This window comes from Falco punctatus (genome assembly GCF_963210335.1).
Source record: "Falco punctatus genome assembly, chromosome: 3".
Taxonomy (NCBI): Eukaryota; Metazoa; Chordata; class Aves; order Falconiformes; family Falconidae; genus Falco; species Falco punctatus.
The window spans coordinates 29,367,385-29,382,528 of record NC_137582.1 but is presented as its reverse complement, the minus strand read 5'-3'; the positions used below and the strand labels follow the sequence as shown (position 1 = coordinate 29,382,528).

The window sequence follows — 15,144 nt, the reverse complement described above, 5'->3', positions numbered from 1 at the left end:
GAGGCAACTTAGTGAGGGGCAGATGTGTTTCACTGGCAATGTAAGAGCAGGCTCACAGTGGGAGGGTAGTACCATGTAAGAAGTCTAGGAGTGTAAGATAATTATATAGTGGGTTCATTGGCTGCAGTGCTACCTAGTGTTCTGGTCCTTCACTATGAAATATGCCCCTTGTGTGACTTCTTAAAAAGCTTCTGAACAACATAATTTTTTTTTTTCCTTTCCATATTTTGAGATAGTTTTACACTCCTTATCCTTCCTGTTGTCTGTCTGCACAGACAAGTTTTATTATTGATAACTTAGAATCAACTGGCTCTGAACATTGGTATTAAAGGATTAATTTTTCATGTCAAAAATGTATGTTAGGATTTTACGTGCAATTTTCTTTCAGAGAATTTTAAATAGCAGCAGAGTTCTGATACTGAAAATCTCTCCTGTAGTCCATCTAAATGGCTGATACTATATTGTGACTCATTCTGTATGAGTAAGGCTGTGACTTTATTAGTTTACTCATATAACCTGCGTTAGCAGGGGAGTTGGACTAGATGATCACCAGAGGTCCCTTCCAACCTGCACCATTCTGTGATAAATTTGTTAGTGTGGTCTTAGTATGATAGTATATTTTTATACAATTATTTATTTTAATATTGTATTTCTACCTGCTTGTGGATGTGCAGTACTGTTTACAGTAATTTTTCACGTTCCTTGAACCAGATTGAAAGTAACTACATATCAGTGTTGGCCTTAATGCAATTTCCGTTATTTTCATCCACAATATTTAGAAACTGGACCTGGAGCTAGAAATATGTCTAATGTTACAGAAAGTATTTTATTACAATAATTTTGTTTTATGCAGCTCTTATTTTCATGGAAGGTAGCTTTCTTATCAAGTGTTTTTGTCATTGTGGCATGATCACATGCTCATAACAATATTCTGAAGTATTGAATAAAATAGGTAAAATATTTTAAGAAGGATAAATTTTCTTCCTAGTAATTACAGTCTTGCAAAGCTTGCGTTAATTTAGAGAAAACTGCTTAATTGCATGTTTGAACTGGAATATCCAGAGAAGTCAGTTTTATGCACTTTAGTTAGAATGAATCTTTCCACACCCCCGGCCGTTACTTGTCCACTTGCAGCAATTTTGGGAGTGGGAAAGAACCGAAATGAAGGACCTTCTGTATTAAAACCAGCACATCTAGGTTTTCTTTAGCATGCAGAGATTTTTATGTAATTATAATGAAAAGTTTAATCAGATGTGCTTATGTGACTTATGTTTTAGAAATTTATTCAATAACAATTGTAAAAAAAAAGTATATATACTTTTATATATGCAAAATCCGTTGCATTTGACTCTTCAACCTGAAGATCTCTTGTGTAGCGACCCAAAGAGTGTATGCTTTTGACAGTCATCGTTTGCAGCTCCGTGCCTTGTGTTGTACTGCAGCTTTTGTTTTTAGAAATTAGAATGTACTTACAAAATGAATGTGGTGTTGTATGGTTTAGAAGTTGGCTTTAATGATGACAGAGCTTTGTTATAACTTGTGTTTTGTTCTCTTTCATCTTACAGATTCACACATTAGTTGAAAGTTTGAAACTTTCCATCTCTGATCAGCAACTTCCTATGTTTATACGTGTAATGCAACTTGGGATTGCTCTTTATTATGGAGAAATAGGCAACTTCAAAGATGGGGAAGGTGAAGATTTGATTTGCCACACTAAAGATATATTGGGAAATATCACAGGTAAATACAATTTTTACATTTAGAAAAGAAATGTTAAAAACATGAATTTCTTGGCTTTTAAAAATATAAGTGACCAAGGCTGGTCATTGCAAAGTATATCTGTAGTGCTATCACATCTTTTTCATGTTATGTTCTGAAAAGTATTCTGATAGTCCTGAGTAAATAGAGTTTAAACTTTATCAAAAAGGACCATTTTAGGACTTATGACACAGTAGGGTGCTTTAGATTTATCTGTCGCTATATTGTGCAATAAGGCAGCTGTCCTTAGGCAACTGACTTTATTTAGTTCAAATGTGGCTGCTGCTGGTTCCAAGTGATGTATTTTTCCATCCTCCTTGGAAACTTATTGAGAACTATGTATATCAGCATTTGTTCTAGACAGCAAAGTGTTACTTTGCACTATATTTTCTGTTCTGTCCTTTTACATTGTTTTCTCTCCTTTGCTTTTTTTTTTTTTAATAACATGTATTTCCTCTTCTACAATGAACTTTCACTGTAACTTACTGTGTGTGACATGATCTTTTGAGGAGCATTGCACTGATGAAAGGGGAATTCTCTTTAACTTTGTGCGATGGCTTCCCATCTGCTGCTTCCCAAATATTGTTAGGGTTACAACAGTGATGTATTTTGAGCTGTGAACCTTTCATTCCAGCCTCAATTTTATGTGGCTTTGTTAGGAGCTACCAACTTTACTACTGTAATTTTTTTTTTTCCTACTTGTGTCATGTCATGCATTTGAGTGTTCAGGTTTTATATTGGGTGAATTGTTAGGAATTTGCAGCAACATAAGAAAGGCATATAGGTGCCTAGTTTATATTAAAATCTAAGGGAAATGTAAGTCTAAGTAGACGTTAGAACTTAAATACTTAACTGTTTATTCACTTCTATGTGAAATACAGACACAGAATGTTCAAGAGTCAAGCAGTCCTATTGGCTCATGTTGTACTGTCTTTTTAGTGATTGAACATCCAAACTTGAAACTTTTTGCAATCTATCAAGCACTAAATAAAAGAAGGAGGATGGACTTCCATTCAAAATTCTGAATCTTCTTGGGTTTGTGCTTTTGTAGGGCAGAAGTTAATTCACCTGTAAAAACAGCAAACTTGTTTAGAGATTTGTGTTTTAATTTTAATCTCTTCAAGACAGTGTCTTGGATATCTTTCCAAGATTGAAGTTGGATCTGTGAGAGCAGGAAGAGTTACTTATCACGCAGCCAAAAGCATGATAATTTCTAGAAATTCTTAGAATTATATGTGAAGGTGATGCGGCACTCTTAAGCTATGGTTATGTTCATAGTATTACGACAGTTTGAAACTTTTTGTAAACTATTAAATTAATTCATTTTGTTCTGTATAAGAAATACATTTTCAATTTACATAATAAGTGTATATATATTTTTTTTATCCTGTGTTGCTGTCTTCTCTGGTTTCAAGCAATAAATACATTATTGGAAGAATGGCTGCAGTGGAAATTTTATTTTTTTTTTTAAATTACAGCCTGCAGTGTTGGTTGGCGCAGATAACAGTTTCACTGTCATGACAGATGTAGAATTCTCTGTCATGCTCCTGCTATGTGGAACTGAGCGAGTAAGAAGTCTGTAAATAGTTCTCCTGTATTTTCTCTAAAGCTCAGTTTTCTGTACTGGAAACTGTTTGCCTTACAAGGAATGTGGAGGTTTTTTGTACAAGACACATGATTAGAAGTACTCAATAAATATTCTGAAAACGCTAACTTAATTTTCTCCTGAGACTTAAAAAGCATACAGTTTTTACAAAAATCATTAGTGTGCATTGTAAGAACTCCTTGTATCTTACAGATGTTTTGATTGTACTATTTGCACAAGAAAGGGTTAAGAATTTTTCTATGAGGAGTTGCATTACCCTTTCTTTCAGAGGGTTGTCTTTGTACCATGAATATTTATCTTTTGTCCCCATCAAAGTTCACACAAATTTGGCCAAGTTTTCATACCATAGAGAATTATGATGTATTTAGAGTCGCTTGAACTTTGTAGCTGGGTTCCTGTAGCTACTAAGGAGAGTAGCATAGTTGGAATATAGGAAAGACATTGAAAGACTAGACAAATCATATGGGTCAATATGAAAACAGCTGGGACTGGTAGGCAGTGAGTTTCAGATGTAAGAGAGCTAAGGATTGGAGACAAAGATTAGCTGGGTAATGAGAAGACTGGGACGACCAGCTGTAGCTGTGGAAGACTATGGAAGCTGGATAGGAGAGGTATGTGGGTTTGTCTGGCTTTTGGCTAGGGTGTGAGATGGGTGCTGAAACAGAAACACAGTTTCAGTGAAGATTAAAGTTAAAACAAAAAGCATCTGCCTACTGAGTCTTCTGCATCTGGAATGGAATTTGAGATTCTAATGTCCAAATATGAGTAAAATCTTTGGCTGTGCATCTCTTGTCATCTTTATTTCTAATGTATCTCCTCAGGAAGGTTGAATTGCAATTGCTGTTTGTAAATCTGGCTTGTATTCTTTTTTTGAATAACTATGAATGTAACTTCCTAGTTTTTCATAAAATTGCCATCTAAAAAAGAAATAATATCATGTAACTTCGCATTGATGTACCCAAGAGTTGTCAGAAGGGTCAGAAATCAGACTAAGGTTTACAATGCCAAGAACAACCAAGGAGGAAATCTGTCATTTTCTATGCATTTTTTTGTTCAACTATGCTGTGCTCAAACGTTGTCGTTGTACTTAATTATATGTTCATATCTATTTGACAGAACTGTCTCCTTCAGAACACAAAACAGATGGCAATTGTTGGGTGGCCAAGCCAGAGCTGTAGAAACAGTTCTAAACGAATTCATTTCTATCTTCACTGCAAAATGCTTTGCCACGTACAGGCTAAAACTGTTACCAACTGTTTTCCTTCATACTATTTATGCTTGTTCCCTGCATAGAGTTTAGTATATGTGTAGGCATGCGTACAGACCCATAAATAAAACTTTAAATTATCTAATGATTTTTTCCTCTTCTTTAGTGCAGTTAAGCAGGAGTGTCAAATTCACATTAACCAGGTTACCTGTACCATCAGTTTGCGAGTTTACTTTTTTCTTTTTCATATTATATCTGTGTATGAGAAGGAAGTAAAACCCCACTTCCATGGTGCATTTGTCATCCAAATTTCTAACCACAGATTTGAACTTTTCTGAGGGAACTTCAAATGTGCTACTAATTTCAGAAAAAAAATATGTAATCAAGTACAATAAAAAATTACATGTATTATCTGCCGAGCTATATGAGCCACATTTTTTCCAAGAGTAACACTTCATGAAATCCAAGACTAATTCTGATGGAATTGTGCCTAAATTCTTTACAGTTTAATAATGTACAGACCTCCTTTATAGATTATATTTTTATAACTCTTTGAAAGGGTTCTGAAAATTCATTGAACAATTTAACCCAGCATTTATTACTAAGCAGTCCCCACTCTTTCAGTTAAAAGAATTTACTGGATTCAGTAATCACTAATTCTTAGTCTTTTGGACAGAACTTATTTTTATTGTGTCATTGTTGAACATAATTGATTACCCCTGTCCAAGAATATTCCAGCAGCCGTTTGTTTGTTCTTATATATCCAAATGTAAGACCAAAACTTTGAGATTAGGCAGCAGGGTAGCCTGTGTCACGAACATTTCTTTTGCTGCCTGAGTAAAGTCTGCCCAAATTCTGTTAGGCTGAAAGCATTCAAAATACACAAGTAAAATTACAGGTTAGAAATACAGGTAGAAACTAGTGTCAGTGTGGTGTGTAAATTCACTTAGTACTGTATGCATACTGGACCATGCTGCTGCTCAGGGCTGGACAGGGTTTTTTGCTTCTGAGGGGTTGAGGGCTCCCTGCACTGTGGGCTTGGATGTCTGACTGTACTGGTAGTGTGAAGGAGGAAATGGATGTATTTCAGTGCAGAGAGACAGAAAAGTGAGAAGGGTTTGGGCAAGAGCCTATGGCAGAACCAGCAGTTGTAGTTGTGGTGGGCTGTGACTTGAGAATAAGCTTTTGGTTTGTGGTGGAAAAAATGGACTAATGCTAATAGAAATGAAAACAATTTAGGCATGAAAGGGGACAAGAAACCAGGATGCAAGGGAGAGCTGGAATTCATTTGGATGGAGTTGCTGAGGTTGATGATCTAAGGCTGAAATACTAGTGCTGGTTAAGTAAAGAATGATCTGAGAGGTCTGAAGAACAGAAGAAGTTTAAGCAGAGCAAGTCTAGCACTTGCAGGGCAAAGAAAGACAGTGGACTGAAAATGAGAAGTTGCATGGCTGAGGGAGGGGATGCAGGGCAGTTGAGCAAGCAGCTGGGATGGATCCACGTGCTGATGTTAGGAGATGCTAGGGAAGAAGCTTGAGACAGATATGAGAAGCTGGAATCATGATCAGTATGATCTACTGAGCTTCTGAGTTGTTTAACGGTTCCTGGTGCTGCCGCCACTGAATGATTGCCTTGAGATTCTGTATTATGAATTTTTTTTTTTTCTTTCATGAAATGAAATCCATGGCAGATGTGATTCCAGCATATGAAGCATGTTTCCCAGGTGTAAAATGGCAATATAATGGTACCCTTCTATCCCAGAGGAATATTGTGAAATTTTCTAATATTTGTAAAGCACGCTGACCTTTTCATGATCTTTACTCTCAAAAAACTAAATGAAAGTAAAGCAAGCCTTTGTGTGAATATGAGTAAACATGTTTACAACACTAAACAGAATAAAATGTTGCATAGACCCTATCAAACTCAAATTTGTAGTGGGCTGAAGTGCTCCTTATTGAAAACTTGGTGTAAGTGCAGTAGTGTAAGGATTTTTTTTGGGATACCAATGGAACAAAGAGCAGATCAAGAGAATGAGTTTAATATAGCTTTGGGCTGAATATAAGATTTGAGTTGACTGAGAGAACAGATGCAAATAATTTGTGACAGCAAGAAATTCTAGGTGAACATTAGTTGTTGCAGAAGCAATTGACTCTGCAATATTCTGTTAGGATAAAAATGGGAGAGATTTGACTTACTTATCCGTACTTGACTGAGCAGCTGTGCACTGTGTTAAGGAGTTCGGGTAGAGGAGAGTTACTCCTAAACAGTGGAGAAAATGATCCCCAGTTTGACTGAAACTATGTCAGGATGAAAGGCTATGTGTGCCAAATTATACTTGCCTGTGTATTTTTCGTCTGTGCACTTTTTGTCTGTCTTCTCTTGAGGTTTAAAGAGATGGAGATACACATATGATCTTTGTACTGAGGCAGACAATATTGTTTCAGCTCTCAGTGTGTTCACATGTTTTGTGGGCTAAGTGACCTGTGCAGTAAATCCCACAGTCTCTTTTTTTTTTTCTTCCCTCTCCCCCCCTAGTCACCTAGCTCCACTATTGGAGCTTCTTCCTTGTCTGTACATGCAGATATCCTCTCAAGGAACAGCAGGTATACTTGCAATCCATATTTCAACAGACTGTAAAGATGCAGCATAGACAGACACTTCCATAACAGGGCTTGTGGGGTCAGTGCATCGTGCAGCTGTCTTAACGGCCATTGTGACAGTGAGTAACTTTGTTTTATAGCAACCAGTTACAATGCACTGAGATCCCATATGCTGAGAATTGGTATCGAGCTCATTTATGGAGATGTTCAGATTTCATTAATTTGCAATACTGTGTGTTTAGGCACATAGAATTGCTTACATGTGTTAACATCAGTTAAATGAGCAGCAGTTAAAATGAGTAGCAAATTAAATAAGTCAAGATTAAATCTTCCCTGAATTGGGGAAATTAAATTTATATTAAATATTTTTATTGTTGTAGGAACTATAACCTTTTTGTAGAGAATAAGATTTTTATGAATGCCTTTTAAACATCCATGTCATGTTATCTTGCCATTTTCTTTTTTCTTGAAAAACTTTAATACTCTTTCTAAAGTATAGACCCCCAAAAATCTGATTAAATCTTTGAAAGGCATGTGTTACAGGTGACCTTTTGGTTTTACTTATTACATAAAAGTTTAAATATCAGGCCGGTTTTCTGCTGCTGATTTTAAAAATGGCTTAATGTAGATGGCAGAATGCAAGCAATTTTTTTTTTTTTTTTTTTTTTTTAGTGCTTTCAGTAAGCAAAGCTTATTTCCAGTTGATCCACTTGAACTTGTATGTGGGATATGAAACAAAACCACGTTTTGGATTGGCATTGTAGATAACTAACAACTTCCTCTCCCTACTGGGTGTCTGCAGTTATATATCTAAGATTAATTGTCCTGTGACTGGTACCTCAAACCAGAGGCACTTGCACTTTTGTTGTGATATTTCACATTGTTTAGTCTTCTTTGCCATTAAAATAGAAAATAAGATATCCTACCTCTTGTCCTGGCTCTGCTGTTATAAAATCACTGACATTTGTTTTGTAGCTCACCCTTCAATAGCTCATACATCTGATTCTAATTTTATTGAGGTTGGGATATTGTTTAAATAATTGGAATTAAAATAATTGATTAGCAACCCCAAATAATATCATAGGGAGCACTCCAGGCTAATTGTTGGTGTTATTTCAGCACGTTAGGATTGTTGTGGCATGATTCTTTATTCGGAATTTTCTTTACAAATTTGGAAGGTGATTCGATCTCTCCTTCCTGATCCATCAGTTCTTCACTAGGGTAGTTTCAATTGACAGTAAGACAAGACAGGTAGACTAGGAGTAGAAGCTTGGGGATGCTTGTTTAATAGATGGAGGCACATACTTTGAAAGAGTGGATTATCTAGAGTGAACTTGAAACTGTTTTATGTTAGTCACAATCCATATCCAGTGGACTATACAACTCGGCAGTAAAAGGAAGTTATGTTTTCCCCTCCCCCCACTTCATTTGTGTTTGTAAGGTGGGAGCATATTTTGGTCTAGTAGGTTTCAGAGCCTAAGGAAGATGATTTCCTCAATGCAGAAATAAGACAAAACCTTACTATTTTGCAGTACTGATTCATGGCTACCCAGATCACTGTAGTGGGTTCTCTTGTACAAAGTAAGTGTGATACCTCCTAGGTGTGTAAAAGTGCTGTCACTTGAGTGTGTGACTTCTTTGTAATATTGTATTCATGCTATAATTATGATGGGATCAGATTTTCAACTACAAAGTGTTGGTGGTACAGTTGCTTTCAAAAGGAAATGTGGAATACCTTTCAGATGAGAATTTGGTATATAGGATTTTACTTTCTGCTGGTGTTGGTATCATTTCCAGTTGTGTGCAATCCCCTTCATCGATATTGCTGTGCGAGTGTAATGTCTGTGCATAGATCATGAGTCCCACTGGTTTGTAAGATGTACTGTGAAGTAAAACTAGTTAAACATCAAAAATTTAAGCTACTAGCATAGTAAATATGAGTTATCTTGTGACAGTCAATTTATTGTCTTTCTATGGTATAGATCCAAAATTAGCATCTTCTGAATAAAATGTAGTTTGACAACAGTCACTAAATAGTATAAACATATTAGGGGGGATTTTTACAAACAGTGAACTTTTTTTTTTCCTGTATGTTAGTAATTTCTGTGCATTCCTTACGTAATAAATATATGCAAAGGAAAGGCATACAGAAAATATTTATTGCACTGAAAGCATATGTTATTACATCTGAGATTCTCCAAGGAGAGTTCATGCTGCAAGGACAGATTTTAGGGCTATTGCATATTCAAAGTCAACACCAAACCTGTTGTTATTGGCCAGATAACTCTGGTTCCTTGCAAATTTATCTGTTTGTTTGTTTGTTTTAAAACATGATTTATTCCATAAGTTTTGTATTCATAACTAATGATAATGTTTTCTTAGCTGTGAGTTTGCAGTAGTTTCTTTAGCTTATAGCAGGTAAAATATGGAAGAGGAAATGGATTTTAATACTTACATTATTTAGTGATACAAGAATGAGCATCTACAGCTGTGCTTGTCAAGTACTTACCAAGTTTCATTTATGCAGTTTCATGGTTGATTCAACCTGATGAAAATTTATACTGTTGCCAGCAGGGATGGTGATGCATTCCCTCCCTCTTAGTGCCAACAGTTGTATTTATGTAGCCACAGGCTAAGCTGGATCAGCTTTACCTGGCTGAAGACTAACACGGGCAGAAAAATAAATAAATACTAAGGGAGTGATTTTTCTACTGGGTTAGTTCCAGACTCATGGTGAGAGATAGCAGGTTCCAGACTCATGGTGAGAGATAGCAGGTTCCAGACTCTTAGAGATAAGTATCTCAAACTCTTTAAAAGAGGGTGACTTTCTGGAGATCAAACTTGATTTGAACATGGAAACAGTGAGATGCAGTCACACTGCAATCCTGTAATTGATATTAAATGTGCTTAACTGGAATTACTGCCCTGCACTGTGAAGCAAGATTATTCCAGTGTGATCTCGCTACGGCTTGCTAGCAAGAGTGAATTTAGAAACCTAATGAGTAAGAGCATTTTGTCCTTTAACGAACTCATGTATGTAAAACAGGAATTTTACCCAGCACTTTGCTCATGTGCATTTGTTCCACAGTTTGATTGTTGATTACATAACGATTGTAGTAGTTTCAATTTAGTGATAGAAGATACACCTATCTTCTACTTTTTCTATCTTCTGTCACACAGTATATAGATACTGTCATTTTAATCTAGCTGCTCTTCTGTCTGATTGTAATAGCTTCCAAAACATTAATAAATACTATAAACCAAACTATTATTTGGCACCTTGTACTGCTGTCTCTGTGTGTATGCATACTGCAGCAAGTGGTATGCTAAATGATGGCTCAACCTTATGGCTATGCTGACCCAGGTCCTACACCTCCACATGTTTTTTTTTTCTCTTTTGACGGACCTTCTACCATTTCTTTTGTGCTTGCCAACAACAATCTAGGCTAAGCTACTTGAGTCATGCTCCATATCAATTCTTTTTCCTTCTGCCTCTTGGCCGCTTCTGAGACTTCATGTGCACCTCTTCTATATTTCCTGTGTTTCAAGATTTACATTTGGAATGAAATCTGATCTCTGGCATCATTTTATGATGAGGGAAGGAAGGAAGCTTGCATTGCCCTTGTGGGTGGAGGTGTCCTCTCCTCTAAGCATGTGCAGAGAATTCTCACGAGTGTTTTCTTCTTTTTATTATGCTTTCTCCCATTACACAAGTGTATAAATAACTAGACTGAAAGACTAAAAGCTCCAAAACTTGCAAGAATGGGATCTCCATGTTTAAAAAAAAAAGTAAATCAAAATATGGAATATGCGTATTTCTGTTCTCTGTGTAAGTAATACATTCAATATTGTTCCTCTATGGGAACAGTACTGCATCCTGTACTGTCTATGGGAATTCTCAAGTAGTTAATACCCCTTGGGAGTCCAATAAGAGTAATGATGAAGCCAGATAGGTAACACTGTGCATGTACTAACAGCACAATTAACTTAGTCTATTTGGATCGTGAATCTTAGACTTGTATCTTTTGTTCTGTATGCCATCTCTAGTATTTTTTTCACAAAGACCAGCATTGGTTTTTTTGCCTTACAGGTGGTGTACCAGTTTTTTTGAGCATAGATAAACCTGTGTCTTTGAATACTTGAAAAGCTGACATTTAAACAAAGGAGATTTTCAACCTTAATTTTTGGATCTGTGATACATTTACATTTTCTTTATTATGGCTTCTTCAATTGAAATCCTTTTTTATTTCATTTTACAATTAAAAACTAAGACTGTAATATATTGTTATTTAGTAGGGTTTAATTTGCAACTTCAGAAGGGCTCTAATGGAAGAAATCTTGAAAGTGTATGGTATATATGACAAATTCTGGTCTCACTGCAAATGCATGATAATAAAATGACTGCAAAACCTCTTAATATTTTATCGGAGGAAAATGTTAATGAATCAAGTGTTTGGAAACATTCAGAAATTTAGTATTTCTAATTATTTTCTATCATTATAAACCAGATATCAGAGAATGGTATGTGGAGTACTGTCCTAGTTAAATTTCACATACTATAATTTTGAGTATACTAAACTAATTTTTGAGCATGGTTTGTTTGAAATTTGACTTATTTTTTGTTTTAAAAGGCACAGAAGATGAAACAAGCTCTGTGATGCAACATCCTACACATTATATTAATCAAGATCCTTATTTGCATCAAGACGATGACCAGCAACAAGGGTGGGTTTCTTGGGCTTGGTCTTTGGTTCCTGCTATTGTGAGTTACGATGATGAAGAGAATGATTCTAGTGGAACTGATGATGGAACAATGCTACATCAGCAGAAATCTCAGTCCCTCAAGGATCCCGTTATTTCAATTGGGTTTTACTGTACAAAGGCAACAGTGACATTTAAGGTAAGTATTTTTCTGTGTCTTATAGGATTTATTTGTCTTCTTGAGAAAGTACCTAAAGATTATCTGAGTGCTTGTATACCATTTGATTTGAGATGGAATATGAAATTAACAAATAACAACAAATAATGTTAAGAAAGCTCCTCTTGCTTCATAATGTATTGTTAATTGCAGTGTGCATTGTTAATTGCCATTTGAGCTAGAATGTGAGTGCTAACATTTTAATCTTGAAGGGAAACCACTTAATTTCCTTAGACTAGTATTTTTTGATGGGAGAGAAAGCTTAAAAAACTTTCTATGAATGTTTATTGCACTATTCTATCCATCAAGTTGATGTAAATATTTCTATACAAAAAAAGCTTTAGCTTCATATAACTTCTGAATTGGAGGAATGCTTTTTTTTTAAAAAAACCCCTATAATATGTGCAAATATGAATTTAAATTGATAATTTTTAAATTATTTTCCGTGGGCTGGAACTGAATTAAAGAAACAAAGGATAAATTACACATATGCTCTGAGCTATAAACTATGTATGCAGAGAAAGATTTGAGTATTTTCTGTAAACAAATCTCAGAATAGTTGTTGGGCTTCTCTCTATTCCTTCTGTAAGCTTGCAGAAGGGAATATGGAGAGTCTGAGTAAGATATTGAGATGTACTGACAGAAAGTAAAAATTAGGGTTCTGAATTGGCAAAATACTTATAACGTGCCAAACTATATGCAAGAGATTCTGTGTGCACAACTATAATAGAAAATGTCTCTTGGTTTTACAATTAAACATATATAGAGCACAGTCAGAACTCTTCAGAACAGGAAATACTGTTTCTACGAGGAGCAGAATAACTAAGGCTGATTTTTCTGACTTTGAGCCTTTCACATTAACGCAGTAATTCCATAACCATCATAAAATGTTTATGGGCCTGATTATACACTCAATACTATTAGCAGCTTCCTGTCCCTTTATTGCCTGTTTGGCTTGTCATCTGTGCACAAGAGTGTTTTGAGGAGCATCATGGCTACTTTCTCTTAGCATGTTTTCTCTGGTGGTATAGCAGAGCATTTAGCTGCTTGGCAACTGTTAGAAAGGATGAGGCAAGTGACTTTGGGAGCTGGAGGCATTCTCTCAGGAGGTTGATGTTTTAAGCCTTCAGTCTTCTGGCACATTTGGTTGCAAAATTTGGGGACATCAACAAATATCGTGTGCCTTTGTGTCAATCTGCTTCAGCCTTCATTTAAAAAAATCCAAACAAACAAGCAAAACCCAACCAAAAAACCAAACAGCAAACCAGGCTAAAAATAAATAATGGAAAATCTTTTCTTTCTCCTTTAATTACAGCCCTGGGATACCACTTAAAAATGAACAAACAACCAAAACTACTCATTTGTCATGGCTCAGCATCTTTCTTTTGTGCTTTGTCATACTGTAATAATTTTTTGTGCTCTTTCCTTACGTGAGAAAATTCATTAAAAATAGTATGAACATCTTTTTTTGAACATGACTGGCTGGATTTGGCTTCCCTAATTTTTCATTGGCAAGTTTATACATTTTATATTAGGAAGTGATAAAAAGTACTTAAAACGTAACATCTTATACTCTATAAATTTTAAATGTGAAGTGATGTATGATACTAATATGGTGACAATTAGGAGGAAAATAGAATTCATTGTTCTGTTTGCATGCAAAGAATGTATGGAAATAATTTGTGGTTTGTATTTTGGTTGAAAAATAAGGTCAAGTTTCTGCATTAGCATTCTGAACAGTTGATATCGTTCCAGCTAAAAATCATGCCAAATTAAATGTAGCATTTTCTAATAATGGTGAAAATTATTCTTGTAATGTCTGAGTTCTTTTAATCAATTAATTGCTTTTTCTCTGCAATAATCGCACACAGCTGAAGGGTGATCAGCGATTTTTTTTTTTTTTTTTTTCATCCAATTTTCTTGGACATTTGGATTACAAATTAAAAATTTGAAAAAACATCCATGTGCATCCACTGTTGAAAATAATGGCAGTTGTGGATATTTTTATATAAAAAAATAGAATTTGAACTATTTAAGCTGCTCAACATAAGAAAACATAAGTATTTTTTAATGCAAAGCATAACACCTTCACTATTTTGTGCCTCTTTTCTCCTTTTTCTTAGCTGCAGGTTATAGTCTTTTTAGCCTGTGTATTTTACTACTTTAAATTTTCATATAGAAATAATGCAAGAAATATAAATGCATATTTCTCTCAATTGCTGTGACAAGAAACAAAAATGAGTATGGTTGTAATCAAAATGTTTCCTTAATGTTATCATGATGTTTAATTATTTGCTGGGAAGAATAAAGAATGTATTTATGGATTTTTACAGCAATTTATAAGCTAATTTGATATCATATTAATAATGCAGCTGTGTATCTGTTTCATCTTTTCACATAGTCTGTCTTTAGATAAGCAAGCTAAAAATACTGAAGTGGATTTAAAACTTTCTATTATGGCATCCTTAAACCAGAAGTTAAATATTAGAAGTTCTAATATGGATAATGCATTACAGCTGTTTAACTGCACCTGTTTCCTGCTTGTTAATAAATTGTCCCATAGTTTAGTTTGTCGTCTTCAGTTCCATATATTAATGACATTACTGCTGTTAAATAATAATATTGAATAATATAATGTGTTTATCCTATTGTTTCATAGCTCACTGAAATGCAAGCTGAAAGTAGTTATTACAGCCCTCAGAAAGTAAAATCCAAAGAAGTTATATGCTGGGAACAAGAAGGAACCACGGTTGAGGTAATCTTCTATTATCAGGGTTTTTTGATTCATCATAAATAATGTAGTAAATAGGTACCAATGAAGTATTTTGAAAATTTTTCGTTACTGGTTTCTTATGTTCTGCTATATTATGTTTATTATTATTGTTATTTTTATATGTTTATTGTAACAATCAAATAGATAATTTTATCTAAATTTTTACTGCTGATCAGACACTAAAGTAATTCCTTCCTTCTAAGTGCCCTCTCTGATTAACTTGCTATTTATTAAAGCTCTAAATGTATAATCCTAAACATATTTGGGTTCACTTGTGTCCAT

The 15,144-nt window shown here is 34.9% G+C and overlaps 1 protein-coding gene across 9 annotated transcripts in view; it reads left to right on the top strand.

Annotated features, from left to right (window-relative positions):
• VPS13B (vacuolar protein sorting 13 homolog B) overlaps positions 1-15,144 on the top strand; it is a 477,951-nt gene that overhangs the window by 58,357 nt on the left and 404,450 nt on the right. For all 9 annotated transcript variants that reach the window (XR_013926946.1, XR_013926947.1, XM_080380100.1 and 6 more), the window contains exons 7-9: positions 1,566-1,740; positions 11,803-12,071; positions 14,749-14,844. Coding sequence is in view for 7 of the 9 variants with exons in the window: in XM_080380100.1 (XP_080236226.1) it covers positions 1,566-1,740; positions 11,803-12,071; positions 14,749-14,844 (540 nt within the window). In the remaining 2 variants the exon portion in view is untranslated. The remainder of the gene's footprint in view (positions 1-1,565; positions 1,741-11,802; positions 12,072-14,748; positions 14,845-15,144) is intronic.